The sequence below is a fragment of the Genypterus blacodes genome, unplaced genomic scaffold, assembly GCF_046128005.1.
Source record: "Genypterus blacodes isolate CSIRO-AG114 ecotype Tasmania unplaced genomic scaffold, CSIRO-AGI_Gbla_v1 ptg000082l_1, whole genome shotgun sequence".
Classification (NCBI taxonomy): domain Eukaryota; kingdom Metazoa; phylum Chordata; class Actinopteri; order Ophidiiformes; family Ophidiidae; genus Genypterus; species Genypterus blacodes.
Window position 1 is genome coordinate 49,794 of NW_027466887.1, and position 13,431 is coordinate 63,224.

Genomic DNA, 13,431 nt, shown 5'->3' on the forward strand with positions numbered 1-13,431 from the left:
AGAATTTGTATGTAGCCTTGCATGTTCATCAAAATGTTCACATGCACCGAACACGGCCTTCGACATAGATTGCTGCCTAACAATCAAGATGTAAAGCCACCGAAGGCTGATTAACAGTGTCATAGAGGTAGATGGGGAATGGAGCTTGAAGGACACCTAGTGGTCATGCAAACACAACTGACACATAAATCGGCAGTTGATGCGGCGAGGAATTTAAAAAAAAGCATTGTTTCAGTCTTTATTGTTAATGAAAGTTGACCATTCAGGCTTATAGGGACATATGTGGGTCTAGCTGTCACATTATTCAAAACCTTTCAGATGGAGGTTGGTACTATGACATATATGGCCATGGAAGAAAAGCTTCCCGACAGTGGTTTTGTAATTTGCAGAACTATGGGTCTAAACTTAAAGGATGACAGAATTCATATCAAATTCCTCCATACTGTTGGTGCAGCAGGCGACTGCTTTCCTCACAGGGACAAGACAAACATGCACTATTTTGAAAATAGGCTAACGTGACGTAACTGACAATCTCCCAAATCCATTTGGACTTCATTCAGGATTATATCTTTATCCGAGCGACTGCAGAATATTGTCCACAGAGAGGTGTGCTAAAGCTGGATTATCTGCTTGTTGGGGATGCATTTGACCTGATGGATGCAGCATGCCAGTCTCACACACCCTTACATCTGTGGGTGTTTTTGCACTTGTTTGGGCCAATGATGGAAAAACAGGAAGAAGTGACACCAAAGGCATCTCATCTTCAGATTAGGGTAAAGGTAGGTACTTATTACGATTGTACAGTATGTGACAAGTGGAGTGTCATTTTTAGATTACCACAGGCATCAGATTAGTTCACTTTTGGACTCTTTATTGATGATAAGTATCAGTGTATTCTTCCACCTTCCTCCCACGGCTGCTACAAGGGTGGGGGTTTGCCACCATTTGAGAATCTGGAATAGATATATAGACAACATGTTAGAAGTCACAATGTGTTCTATTTTCTTTGAAAGAGATGACAAATGACTATGAAGAAACATAATCACCAACCTGAAGTCTCGGTCATGTCGAGGATAAGTGAAGACGACTCTGTTTCCATGAGGGAACAGACCAGTGTTTGGTAAGCCACTCCCTTTTCTTCTACAGTGTTTGGTGGTGACCTCAGCTTGATTACTTTGACACAGATTACTGTGTTTGGGTTTCTTGCCTGTGATTGAGAATTTACATTTCTTAAGGGCCGGTGCATATTTGAAGCTTGTGTGATGCATAATTAATTTCATCAAGACATCTGAGAGAGCAGATATGTCACACTTACACGTGTCAAGAGGTTGGGTCTCGTCCACGTTGCACGGCCGTAAGTCATGGGCATGCATTAAGTTCTGGATTCCTCCACTCAGACCCATTACTCTTAGAGATGTGTTACGAGGCATAGCCGGTTGCAGTCCAGGGAAGTATATTTCAGCAGGGGTAAGAGAAGCCTCAGAGCACTGGGAGTACAGAAAGGAGGCAGAAATAACATTCAAGGAGAGAATTCAACTGGACTAATACTGTCATGTGTCACTCTTTGCAGTGTTTTTTCTAACCCTATGCTTAGCACTCTGCTTTGTCAGGAAATTTCTCTTGTTCCACATATAAACACATCTTTCCTCTAAAAAGTAATTACTACTCATCAATGACAATGTTCACATTAAAACAGCAAATGCGTGGGCAAGACATATAACTGAAATGGCAGAGTAATAAGCCAAGGGTGGGGGGGTTAATGAGAAAACCCAGGGTCTCTGTGCTGCCATTCCACAACTACTATTTAAAGCAGAGGGGGTTGTGTTGACCTGGCTAATAGGGGGTAAACCCTGTGGTGCATTATCGGCCAGGCACATTTCATCTAATCAGCAGGATGATGCCAGCAGGCTTAGGATGCTTTTAATTCAGAGCTGGAAGAGAATTACTGGCCTGTTCTCTCATTATGTGAGCATCAAATCAGTCAGCCAGTCTGTTCCATGTTTTTCTGTTTGATGGTGGCTGCTGTTTGGTTGTTATGTCTTTCCAATATGTTATTTTATTTAGACTGCGTCTCACATGGTATGGCCCATCATGGGCTCTGACATAAACAATGTCTTTGTTTATCTGTAGGTCATTGGGGTAGGAAAGATCGCTGAAACATCACAGGACTAAAATATGTCTGTATGAAGCCATCTTAAGTCATCAGCCGGGTTGTTCCTAGTTATGTTGAGCCCATTACCCGTGTGCACATGTATGTGTATGTGTGTGCAAGTGTACACAGGTTCTCACTGATGCTTCTGCCTCTGCAGAGAGGAGTTCAGCCTTAGTCCTTTCCTCCATAGTAACTATCACTCCATCCAGGACCTGCAGTCTGGAGAGACGCAGCACGACTGTTGGTCTGTGGAGAGAACGACGAGCCACCTAGAAGAAGCACCAAGCAAATACAAATATGGCATCTGAATCTCTTCCATGGAAATATGGGATATTGTGTCCCAACATAGGTCCTGCAGTATGTTCAACACAGCTACTATGATCAGTGGGTTTAGTGACCCAGCTGAGAGAAGCAGATACTGTAACTCCCTGGCCATTCTCCTCTCCCGGCCCAGCTGAGGGCACCCTCTGGCCTGAGTAGAAACCCAGCCTGTCCAGTCATATGGAGAACTGTTGGCAAATGGAATGTAGGTGTGTGTAAATGGACATCCGGTTAAGAGGAGAAGGAAGAATTTGGAACATGGGTGAAGCTGTGCGTTTGACAGCAGGAGGTATTGTCTCCAGAGTGGGTGCTGGCCTCTACACCCTGGCAGGATTAAACCACAGGCTAGAAAGAGAAGGGGGTTGGGCTTCTGGTAAACAGACTATCACAAGTGAGCATGACCCCATGGACATGAGGGAGGCCCTCAGGGCTCTATACTGTCCTTATCGATGAGGTGCAGATGAGTGGTCGTGCCAGTCACACTTTGGCCATTTGATCAACAGACTTGTCGCTGTTGCTGGCCAGAGTTACTGTGTTACTGATATTGTGTATGTTATTATATTCTGTATGAGAAATTAAGCCTGTTAGATACTACATGTATGAACGTGTTCTGTGTCCTGTGATTGACAGCTGGTGGATTCTCGTCATAAAGCTCATAATCAAGAAAGGACAATAAATTGATCAAATATAGTATATGTACTATATTTGAGCTACTTCATATAACCTCCTGTACAAGCAATCAAGGATAATAACATATATCTATACACACACACATTGACTTATACAACACAATACTTACAGGATTGCCAACAACAGAGAGCTCAGACAGTGAAGGAAGAGCATCCAACTTTTCAAGCTCTGCGATATCCTACAAAATGAGGGAGAGAGACATATTGAAACAGCTCCCTCATTCCCTATCTTAAAGTGCCGTGTGTCTTTCATAATTCTGATAGAGGGATGGTTGAAGCAGCTACTGGGAGAGACTGTGTTTACGTATGAGCTCTCAATAATAGCCTGAGACAGTTTGGGCATGTGAAAGGACACAGCAGTGTTTCTCTCATTCTCATGTTTACGTGGCTTGACTTGTCTGTGATTTGTAGACACCCCCACTGTGGCGACAGGTGCATTAGGGTGAACACGGTAATTGATCTGGTCTACATTTAATGCGCAGGAAATATATTAGAAGGGAAATAGGGAAATGAAGGGAAGACGGAACTTCCAACAAAAGTGCAAATCGCTCCCAGTAGGTGAAAAGGAGATGCGGGGTGAGAAGCTGATTACACCTTGTCCTGATTGTTCCCCCTCACTCTTCATATGTTAAGCGGTGACCTTCAATCAAAGTTGATTCTGCTTAATGCTACCCTTCATAGGCCACAGTGGGGTGGAAACGACTCATGATTACTATACTTCATGGCTTATTTGCAAACACAGGGACAAATTATACTGCCATTGACTGTGAATAAAATACACTGTTAAAACACCTGAAGCATTTTTCATGTGAATCAATCAGTAAACGTCAGTAAACATTGGTGGTAAGTGAAGAAGTACAGAAAAGCAGACTGTGACCTTGTTGGCCACCTCATGAAATCAAAATGGTGTGAGTCATTTAAGGCTGTTCCAGTAAAAATCGGAATATACAAAGAAACAAATCCATCCGGTAAAGAAGCTACATCAGCTGAAGTGGATGAGAGTACCTGGACCTTGTTCTTGTCAAGAACTAGTTTGCGGAGCTCCGTCAGTGGCTGAAGATGGTTGAGCTCCCGGATACGGTTGTCTGCTAGGTGTAGTTCCAGCAGGACATTCTGTGTTGTGAAACAGTCCTCCCAAAGAACTTTGATCTGGTTCCTGTCTAGCACAAGCTCTCGCAGTTGACAAAGTCCTTCCAAGCCCTCCACATGGCTGATCTCATTACCTGGTAAGAGGAAAAGACAAAACGAAAAAAATGTATATCAAAGGAAAATACAGTGGAGTGGAGTTTATATAAACAATAAAACAGAGTGGAACAGCAAACAGCTGAGGAAAACGGAAAAAACAAGATTTTTATAAACCTTGGGACTTTTTTTGCCCTTGTGTAAAAAGCACAGAAAATATTGGGCAGAGGTTTGATGCAAAAGAAAGACCAGAAAAGTAAGGTCTGATTTGTGGGGCAAATCACTCTGACAAAGCAAAACACAATCAAAATCCATCAAAAGCACATGAAAAGAAAGTCAGTCTTTCTTTTCTTTAAGCCTCATCTGCCACCTGGCCTATGGTCTATGGGAGACTTGCTCTCTGCGTTTGCCTTTTCACAGGCTCTATACACTGCACTTTTAAAAGGCTTTGTGATGGAGAGGCGGTAGATCGACCATACGTACCTTGAAGGAAGAGTGCTTTAAGATTGGTGAGCCTGCTGAGCTGCAGATTGGCCATATCGGAGATGCCATTGTAACTCAAATGCAGCACCTCCAGGCTTCCCATCAGTGGCTCCAGGCTGCCTGTGGGCTTGACGTCCCTTAAACACAGTAACAGAATGACAGTTTGATACCTCTGTGGTTAAATGAACATCTCTCTCCCTCCTGCTGCCTCATTGAGCTGGTCAAACTGCACAGGTGCTGCAGACCACCTCCTGTACTATAAAGGATCGCTGCGCTGGTGAATTGGAAACTGTACTGGTTTTGTGCCACAGGAAAAATATTCCATTATGCTCCACATTGATTATGCAGAAAACTGAAAAAGGCAAAAAAAAGGTATAATGTCAACAATGAACTTTTAATTTAATATTTATGGTTCATAATGATGAATGTCAGTAAAACATTTTAATTGGCCTTTTAGAATTTGTTAAAACAATGTTTCCAGATTTTATGGCCACACACTGATGTGATAACACATGTGTTGGTCAGTGCTGCCACCTAATGGCTCAGTCCACAAATTCAGTCTATATTCCACAGCAGAAGTTGAATGAAAAATGTGAAAACAAAATTATATGATCGATGTTTTTGATTTTAATTCAAATGAGCAGTGTGTTATATTACTTGTGGCCTTTGAATGGATTCCGTTGTCCGTAGCCGCTGGAGTGAACTTTGTGGTACAGTATCTGTCTGTTAGTCAGATGGGCCTGTGCCTTCTGCCTGTGCAGGATGGACCTGATGTGGTTATAGTTTAGACACAAAACCTGCAGAAGACAGGAGAAGTTATTCGTTTGTCAGAGGCACAATTGTTCATTTGATTTGTTGCTTTCAGCGTAACTCCTACTTTGATGTTGGGCAGACAGACGAGGCCAGAAAAGGAGGTAAGGTTGTTGTTCTCTAAGTTGACACTTTGCAGGTTGTGGAACAAGTCTGCTGGAGTCAGATCCACCATCCTGCGAGGATAAATAGGTTTTAGTAACTTGGCACACCTAACTTATATTACTATTCATGTTACCTTCCAGAGTGTTTCAGTTTAAGTTCCTATTGATCCAGTTTATAACCTTATAGAGCAGGACTGCAGGGTGAGGTAAATGATGTCGTTGTAGTTAGAGTGGCCCAGCTTCTCTGTTAGCATGTCAGGGGTGAGTCGGCCACCAAACACATCCTTTGCACTTTCAAACTCGGTCATTTCCTAAAAAAAGCAACAACAATAATCTTCTTATAAAAATATGTTTGCACAACTACAACATATGACATTTTAAGATTGGCTGCAATTATGAATGCATACCACTGCAACCCCATCCAGTGCTTTCAGGAAGGGGAGCTGGAAAACCACATACAGTCGATACATTTCCAGTTTCTCCACCAAGGGATTCCGGTAAAGATCCAGAATGATGAGGTTTGTCAGTCCCTGAAAAGAGAATAAGGGCTCAGACGGTACAATGGAAGGGGAGGAAAACCTACAAAACTTTCAACTTGAGAGTACTGTATGTTTTATTATTAGATGTTCACCTTGAGATGGTAGATGTCCTTTGTCGTACCAATATTGTTACCGCTAACATAGAGCTCAAGAAGGGAGCGAGCCCTCTGGATGCCATGCAGGGAAGTAATACAGTTGTTCTCCGCTGACAGAAAATCCAGGTTGGGCAGCTGGTCCAGGACTGAGGGATCCAACCTAGACAGCTGATTCCCATCCACACTCAGCTTCTTTAGGCAGTGCAGTTTGGATAAGCCTGGGAAAAACACACCAAATAACAGATGGTGATGGTCCTGTACCTCCAAACACTCAGATCTATGTAGGTGTAAATACACATCAACCTGCTTGTATACAACGTTTGTCCTTTGATTTTTGAGGACTATACTCCCATTCATCAATGTCCTGATTGGCAGTATTCCCTTCAGTTTAGAGAGTTTCATTGTTCACGTTGCATGTATGACTGACCGTTCAGTGTGCTGATGCGGTTGTTGCTGAAAGAGAGCTCTTCCAGCCTCACACAGCTGTCAAGCCCCTCCACTTTACAGATGTCGTTGTCGTTAAAGGAGGCCCAGCGCAGGTTGACCAGCTTATCAAGGTTGAGGATCTTGGAAATCCTCTGGCTGTCCAGGTTCAGGGCTGTGATCTGGTCACAAATCAATTGCATGCATTCACACTTTTATTTGACATTTTAAAACACTTTAAATAAACTAAACTCTGTGAAAAATTCTATATCTAATTATAAAGCAATACAAAAACAGATGCTTGTGTAGGTTGCTGTCTGAATGATGAAGCAAGGTAGTTTCTTATACACAACAAATGCAATACAGACTCCTGCATTCAAGTACATTCATGCAACACTGTCAAGCTTTGGAGCATTTACTTTTCTGAACACCCTTTTACAAAGAAAACTCACCTTTCTAGGCCAGCCTGGTTCAGGGTCTTGGTTGAGGTCCCAGGGTGCTGGACTGAGCTGACACAGGAGCTGGGCTGCTGAGAGCAGGCTGAGACCCCGGGGACGCTCAGTGTGGATACGTGAGTGAGCCAGAAGAGATGCCTGTGAGTGTCAATAGGTCTGATTGAATTATAAGACACTTTGTAATTCAAATACATCCTGCATCCTGAAGCATGTTATTAATCAACATTTGAACTTATATGACATTTGGAACCAGTCACAAGAAAATGTAATCATGCTCCTTCCCATTTCTCATTACTCAGTCACACGTGCAATATCTGTAAGACATTAACCTTGTTAATTACGGCTCCAGCAGCAATCTGAACAGCACTGGCAGCCTCTTCCTCTGCTATCGCCACATTGTCCAGGTGTGTGAGGTTGGTCAGTCGGCCCAGAATGGTCACTCTGACACGCTCTGGCTAGAAGAGAGAAAATGGCAATGCAATCTGTATCCACTCATTCTGCCTCTATAGCAGCTTTTATTTGCGGTCTACGGCAGTTATGTCAAGATTTCTGTAATGAATGAGCAAGTTAAGCTTGTTGGCATGTTTAGCTTCACACCTACAGTATTATTATTGATTAAATGCCAGCACCTACCCTGTTCCATGGGTTGAAACGACTGTCCAGCTTCAGCAGGGCAGGGGTGTGTTTTCTCAGGACGTTCATATCCTCCCTGGTTTTAGTCAGCTTGTTCCAGCGCAGGTCCAGCTGTTTGAGCTGGTGCAGCCCTCTGAGTCCATGTAGGGTAACTAAGTGGTTATAGCTGACGTCCAGAAACTCCAGGTTAGGCTGGAATGTAAGTGAGACAAAATGGATATTGAATTCACAAAGATAACACAAACATTTAACACAGCATTAAATGAAAGCTCCACAGTTTGATTGTGTTTTGTCATTCTCACCATATGTGTAATCTCATCCAGGTGTGTGAACTTGTTGAAGCTGATGGTAAGATGCCGCAGAGCAGTGAGGCAGGAAATGTCGTTTAGCTTTTTCAGACTGTTGCCGTGAAGATTCAACACCTGAGGAGTGAAAACATTACTGATGGTGCATGGTGTGTATGTGTGTGTGTGTACATCACTGTATGAAAATACTGTGAATGAACAGTCACAGATACTCACAGTGATCTGACCGAGTATGTTGGCTCTGGCCACACTGAGCAGCGTTTTATCATCCAAGCTCAACAGCTTGGGATGTGGTTTCAGCACAGGTTCCATGCCTAGAACGTCCTTGTCCCGGGCGACCTCACAGGAAGAGTCATCACTGTACGGGCCACAGCCCAGCGAGGAAGAATGATCTTGTTCCTAATGATGTCAAAGGCAAACACAAAAGGGTTTCATGCAGGAATTTCTGTGGTGAAAAGGCAAAAACACGTCTGTTACTTTCTAATACACTTAGAACTACAGTTAGAGTTGTGATTTGGAAACCAAGGGCATTCCAAATCAAAGCTCTTTCATTTATTCTGTTAAACAATTTTTAAGTGACAAAAGCCTTTCTAATCCACTCATCTTGGTAAAGTTGTGTTTCTTAACCTCCCTGGAAAAGATGCTTTAAACTCTGTTATTCCAGTGTGCAACCCAGAGGAAACACATTCAAGCACAATTGACATATGAAAAGGGCCACACATGAGGAAGAGTTACTTACCTCAGAGATGTATTCAAAGTATATGATGCACTCTGGCAGGACGAGTTCATGGTCAAACACAAACCACTGCCTTTGTCTTTTGACAGACTCGGGGCTCCTGTCTGTGTTGAAGGAGGGGGGGAGTGTCTCTGAATGGTAAACACACAAAAGTACGACAACATTTGGGAGATAAAGTGGTGAAAACTGATTCCTGCACATGCTGTTTGATACGCTGTGTACCTTCACTGGTCTCAGATCTGTTTTTAACGTTGGCGTAAACAGAATGGGCTACAGGGTAGTTGTTCCTGTCCACTGGTGCTCCCTCTTGGACAGGAACACTGAAGCCTATGAACACTTTAGAAACAATAACATGGCCTACAGACAAAGGCAGAGAACAGTTCAGCTATTACTATTACTACAAGTATTCACAAGTGGTAATGTGCGGTGACAATGAGCGGAGCTACCCCACCTCGTCTGAAGGGGACTGGATCCACACTTTTCTTGGGGAGGCTTTGACTGGCCTGACTCACAGCATACTCCATCCTTGGCTGTTCGGCCACAATCAGACTGTTGGAGAAAGGTACACCGCCCTCTCTCCCAGAGGCCTGGGATCAAATCAACATTCAAAAAAAAGTGGAATTATTTTTCTTGTGATATTCATTACAGTCTGCTTCATGAAAACACATCACATGTATATGGCAGTGATAGTCAATAGGAAGGACAGTATGTTCAGCTGACTTGCAGAGTGATATACACACCTTATACCATTCTGCTGGCTTGAAACCTTCCTCTAAAATGTACAAGGTCTCATTCACCTCGCCGCTTTGTTCAGGGTCTGGTATATAGAACAAATGCTCCAGCCAGTGTTTGCTACTCCTGCTTGAAAGGTTTAAATTGCATTACCCTGATGTCTGAAGGTCCCATTGAAGACATAAAGCAATATAAAACTCAGGTTCCACAGCGTTGAGGCTATACAGCTTTGAATGTCTCTGAAGCTATTGGCAAAGATCTATTAACAAATTCACTTACGATGACAAAACGGCAGACTCTTTGCTGGCTATAAGTGTATGGAGTTTCTCCTCAAAGCGAAGCCTCAAACCGTGATTGTGGAGGCGGAAGACACCGTTGATTTTAATGCCACTGATGCCATGAGACTTGTAGTCCAAGTGAGAGAAACGAGAGAGCAGGAGGTCGAAAAAGGAAGTAAACCTGTTGGGCAGATGAGATAGAAGATTCACTTACACGATATAAGCAGTTTTAATAAAGATGATGCAATAATTACCAGGGATCTGTTGGGCAGCCCTCTTCCAAACGAATATTCCCAACAGTTTGGAGTTCCAGCAACAGGAAGTGGACCGTGTTGGCCGTGGTGTTTGAGGCTAGGGACATTTCCAGCTGATACCATGCCTCGATCCTGAAAACAGACAAAGGAATATTATTCTTTTGACACGGTTCTGCTCAGAAGCGTGTGTATTTGTATGTTTACAAAAAAGCGCTGTTATCATATCCCAATAGACAAACTGACTCCTCCATCTTGCTGCTCCACACAGCCAGTCTCCGTTTCAGTGCTTCCACCTTGCCAAGGATTTTGTGTTCCATGATTCGATTAGGATTGTGATCTAACGTTGTTCCACTTCTATGCAATGAACCTTCAACCTGGGGGGGTGGACTTTCCTCCAACCTGCGGGGGCGCTTCCTGTAACCCATCTGTAACTTGGCGAGTTCACACTCCAGCTGGGAAGAACAGAACAGAAGAGTAATGCAGCTATAGATGGCATCGGAAAACAAAACTGCAGAGTGTTTGTGATTGTATTCAACATACCTCCTTCAGGGCATAGGTGAGCTTCCTCAAACAGTCTACAGGTAACTGTATCAGAGTCTTCTGACTGTCTAAGAGTCTGGCCTGGGTGGTTGCCAGGTTCCTCTTAACAGTGCGTACACGCAATTTGTAGTACATAATCTTCTTTATCACTGTGGACTGTGGAGGAGAAAAAGCAGAGATGTTCAACATAACCGAAGAAGCTGTTAAACCAAGACTCAGGTGGGCTCAATCTTCTCAATACCTCAGCTATGTCCTTAACTTGCTTGCCTGAGACGTCATTGGTGTCGAGTCGCATGAGGCTCGGGATGTGGTACAGAACATGTGTGGCATAGTTACACAGCAGACAGACTGGGTTTGGGGCTGACATGGGGTCCTTCAGTAATAGTTCGATCAGATCGGGTAGACAAGCAAGAAAGGTCAACTCCTGTTACAACAGCAGAGCACAAGTTTGTATAAAGTTAAACACAGGCTGTACTCAAGAATAGACGTCAGTAAATTCCGCGTTTTCTCGCACTGAACTGTAATACAATAATCGTTGTGTTGCCATTCAAAAAGAATTGAAAGAAATAAGCTATGTGCCAATTAGATTGCTCAATAAGTTAAATACCTTTCCAAAGAAACCGTCATTTCCTTTCTGCTGTTTCTCAATACTCACTAAAGCAGCTCAAAAAGAAAGACGTTAAACACAGAAGAGACTGCTGAATTGATAAACACTTAAAAGGGCCTTAGCGTCAAATCCTCGGTTGTAGCACTAGAATAGGCACTCAATGCCATAAATGACAGTAATTGTATTCTTTAAAGCAAAGGCTGGATTTGGACAAAAGATGGATTGTATAATCAGAGGTATTAAATCCCATGGAAGTGTGTCCTCTTAGAATGTCCTTGAATGTGGCAATGACTCAGACCAATGCATAGCATGTACCATACAATACAATATAATACAAATGCAGAACTGTAGGACAAACTATAACCCACACTATGTAGTCCATCGAGATCCAAGGCTTGGCTCGATTACACTGAGCACATGAAGGGCTCATTTCTACAACAGACGCAATAGTGTATATGGAATAATGGAATCTGGAATGACAAATATGTTAACTGTGCCATTCAGTATCTCAGTGAATGGCTAACACACCTGTCGTAGGAAATAGGTTTGATGTTGACCCAGATGTTTCATTAAAAAAATCTGATCAAGGATTTTCGATAACAATAAGTAATAAAACTAAGGTAGAAATACAAATTTGGATAAAAAAATATATCTTACCTTAAAGGACTTAATTTTGTTCCCTGACAGATTCAGATGTTGAAGGTTGACGTTAAGATCAAGACTATGTCCTTGCAGGGAGACACAAATGGGTTTTCTTTCATCACTCAATTGATATAAATTCAGGTCAATGAAAATGTAATTGACATAAAAAATACAATGGATTGAAAAGCCTACCTATCTTTTCAATGTTGTTGTCGGCAAGGTTCAGCTCTTTGAGATTTTCAAGCAAACTCAAGCCCTATAAAAAAAACACGAGTCTCATGAAGGAAATATATAAATATACAACAGAAAGAGACGGAGAGACAGATAGATATTTTTTCCTGTACAAATGTGTAATCCAGACCTGTATGTCAGTTATGCCGTTGTTGTTGAGCCACAGCACTTGTAGGTTAAACAGGAATTCCAAATTATTTATTTCATTGATTTTATTATCATAAAGGTAGAGTTTCTCCAGTTGCATGCAATTCTGTAGTCCAGATATTCCCTGAAATAAAGTGAGTATAAAGCAAATTAAATGGGTGCAGGACCTACACAGTTTGGAAAGTTGGGGAAAAAGGCGCTCAACTTACAGTGAGTTGGCACTGCACCACCCAGAGCTCCTGCAGCAGGGGACAGAACTCCAGGCCTTCAATGAAGCTCACATTCTGGCCTACTATGGTGAGCTGACAGAGTCTGGGGAAGTAGGACAGCCCGACCATCCGAGGGAAACCAGAGAAGAAGACCTCCAAGGAGCTGATATTGAGTCCATCATGTGCAATATTTTCATATGACACTCCATTGGCCACACACTGCAGAGCAAAACACCTTTAGCCAGGATCATATTCCTCCTTCTCTCCGTTCACTCTCCTTCTTAACAAGCCTGATGTAATTATGTCACAATATCTATATTGATTGTAATCTCTTATAAGATGTATTGTGTTGTTTTGAATTGAATTGCTTCCTGAGTTACAGCTGTGTGAGCAAATGTTTATACTGATGTAATCTTCTGAGCTTGTACTTAATCAGTATAGAAACTAATACAATATAAAGTCATATACAAGATAACAGCAACACCAAACTATATATAATATTATAGAGCTAAATTAACACCTCTGTAACCTGAATTCGATGCTAGACGAACTGGTAAATGGCCTAAATATACACAAAGCACTCTTTTATTTACATTTATTTCAGACTCACCAGTTCTTTGACGACCCCCTCGTCATCGCGCTGCTTTTGTCTCTCACTTTGTGTCATACTGTTGTCAGTTGGACTTATTTAATTGAAACTAAAACGGCTAAATTGTTCCAATAAAGAGACTCCATTAATCCCTCCCTCTATCTGCAGGCACACTAAGGAGAACTCGTAGTAGTCACAGCTAGCAGAAAGCATAAATAGGGTTAAATTAACACTCTTAGGTTTGTATGGCGTCAGAGCGCTAGATTTTTACGTAT

General features: G+C 42.4%; 1 protein-coding gene across 1 annotated transcript; it reads right to left on the reverse strand.

The window, feature by feature from the left end:
- Positions 1-644: 644 nt before the first annotated feature.
- Positions 645-13,234, reverse strand: lrrc9 (leucine rich repeat containing 9). The gene is made up of 32 exons (XM_076158525.1): positions 13,178-13,234; positions 12,568-12,786; positions 12,342-12,482; positions 12,173-12,236; positions 11,996-12,066; positions 10,973-11,155; positions 10,732-10,887; positions 10,435-10,643; positions 10,192-10,323; positions 9,939-10,118; positions 9,668-9,788; positions 9,379-9,514; positions 9,150-9,284; positions 8,931-9,058; positions 8,408-8,590; positions 8,189-8,308; positions 7,883-8,078; positions 7,583-7,704; positions 7,251-7,391; positions 6,803-6,980; positions 6,373-6,593; positions 6,149-6,271; positions 5,922-6,052; positions 5,705-5,813; positions 5,485-5,624; positions 4,828-4,964; positions 4,168-4,385; positions 3,273-3,341; positions 2,290-2,421; positions 1,310-1,487; positions 1,051-1,207; positions 645-953 (listed from the first exon to the last, which is right to left on the reverse strand). Exons 1-32 carry the CDS (start codon positions 13,232-13,234, stop codon positions 920-922), a joined length of 4,521 nt encoding a protein of 1,506 aa, XP_076014640.1. The 3' UTR covers positions 645-919.
- Between the last annotated feature and the right edge of the window lie 197 nt (positions 13,235-13,431).

Excerpts from the sequence above, each read along its gene's own strand:
- lrrc9 (XM_076158525.1), bottom strand. The coding sequence starts at position 13,234 with ATGACACAAAGTGAGAGACAAAAGCAGCGCGATGACGAGGGGGTCGTC. Across the intron at positions 9,285-9,378 it reads TCCAGTCCCCTTCAGACGAG|GCCATGTTATTGTTTCTAAA; the intron begins GTGGGGTAGCTC and ends CTTTGTCTGTAG. Across the intron at positions 6,981-7,250 it reads AACCAGGCTGGCCTAGAAAG|ATCACAGCCCTGAACCTGGA; the intron begins GTGAGTTTTCTT and ends ATTTGTGACCAG.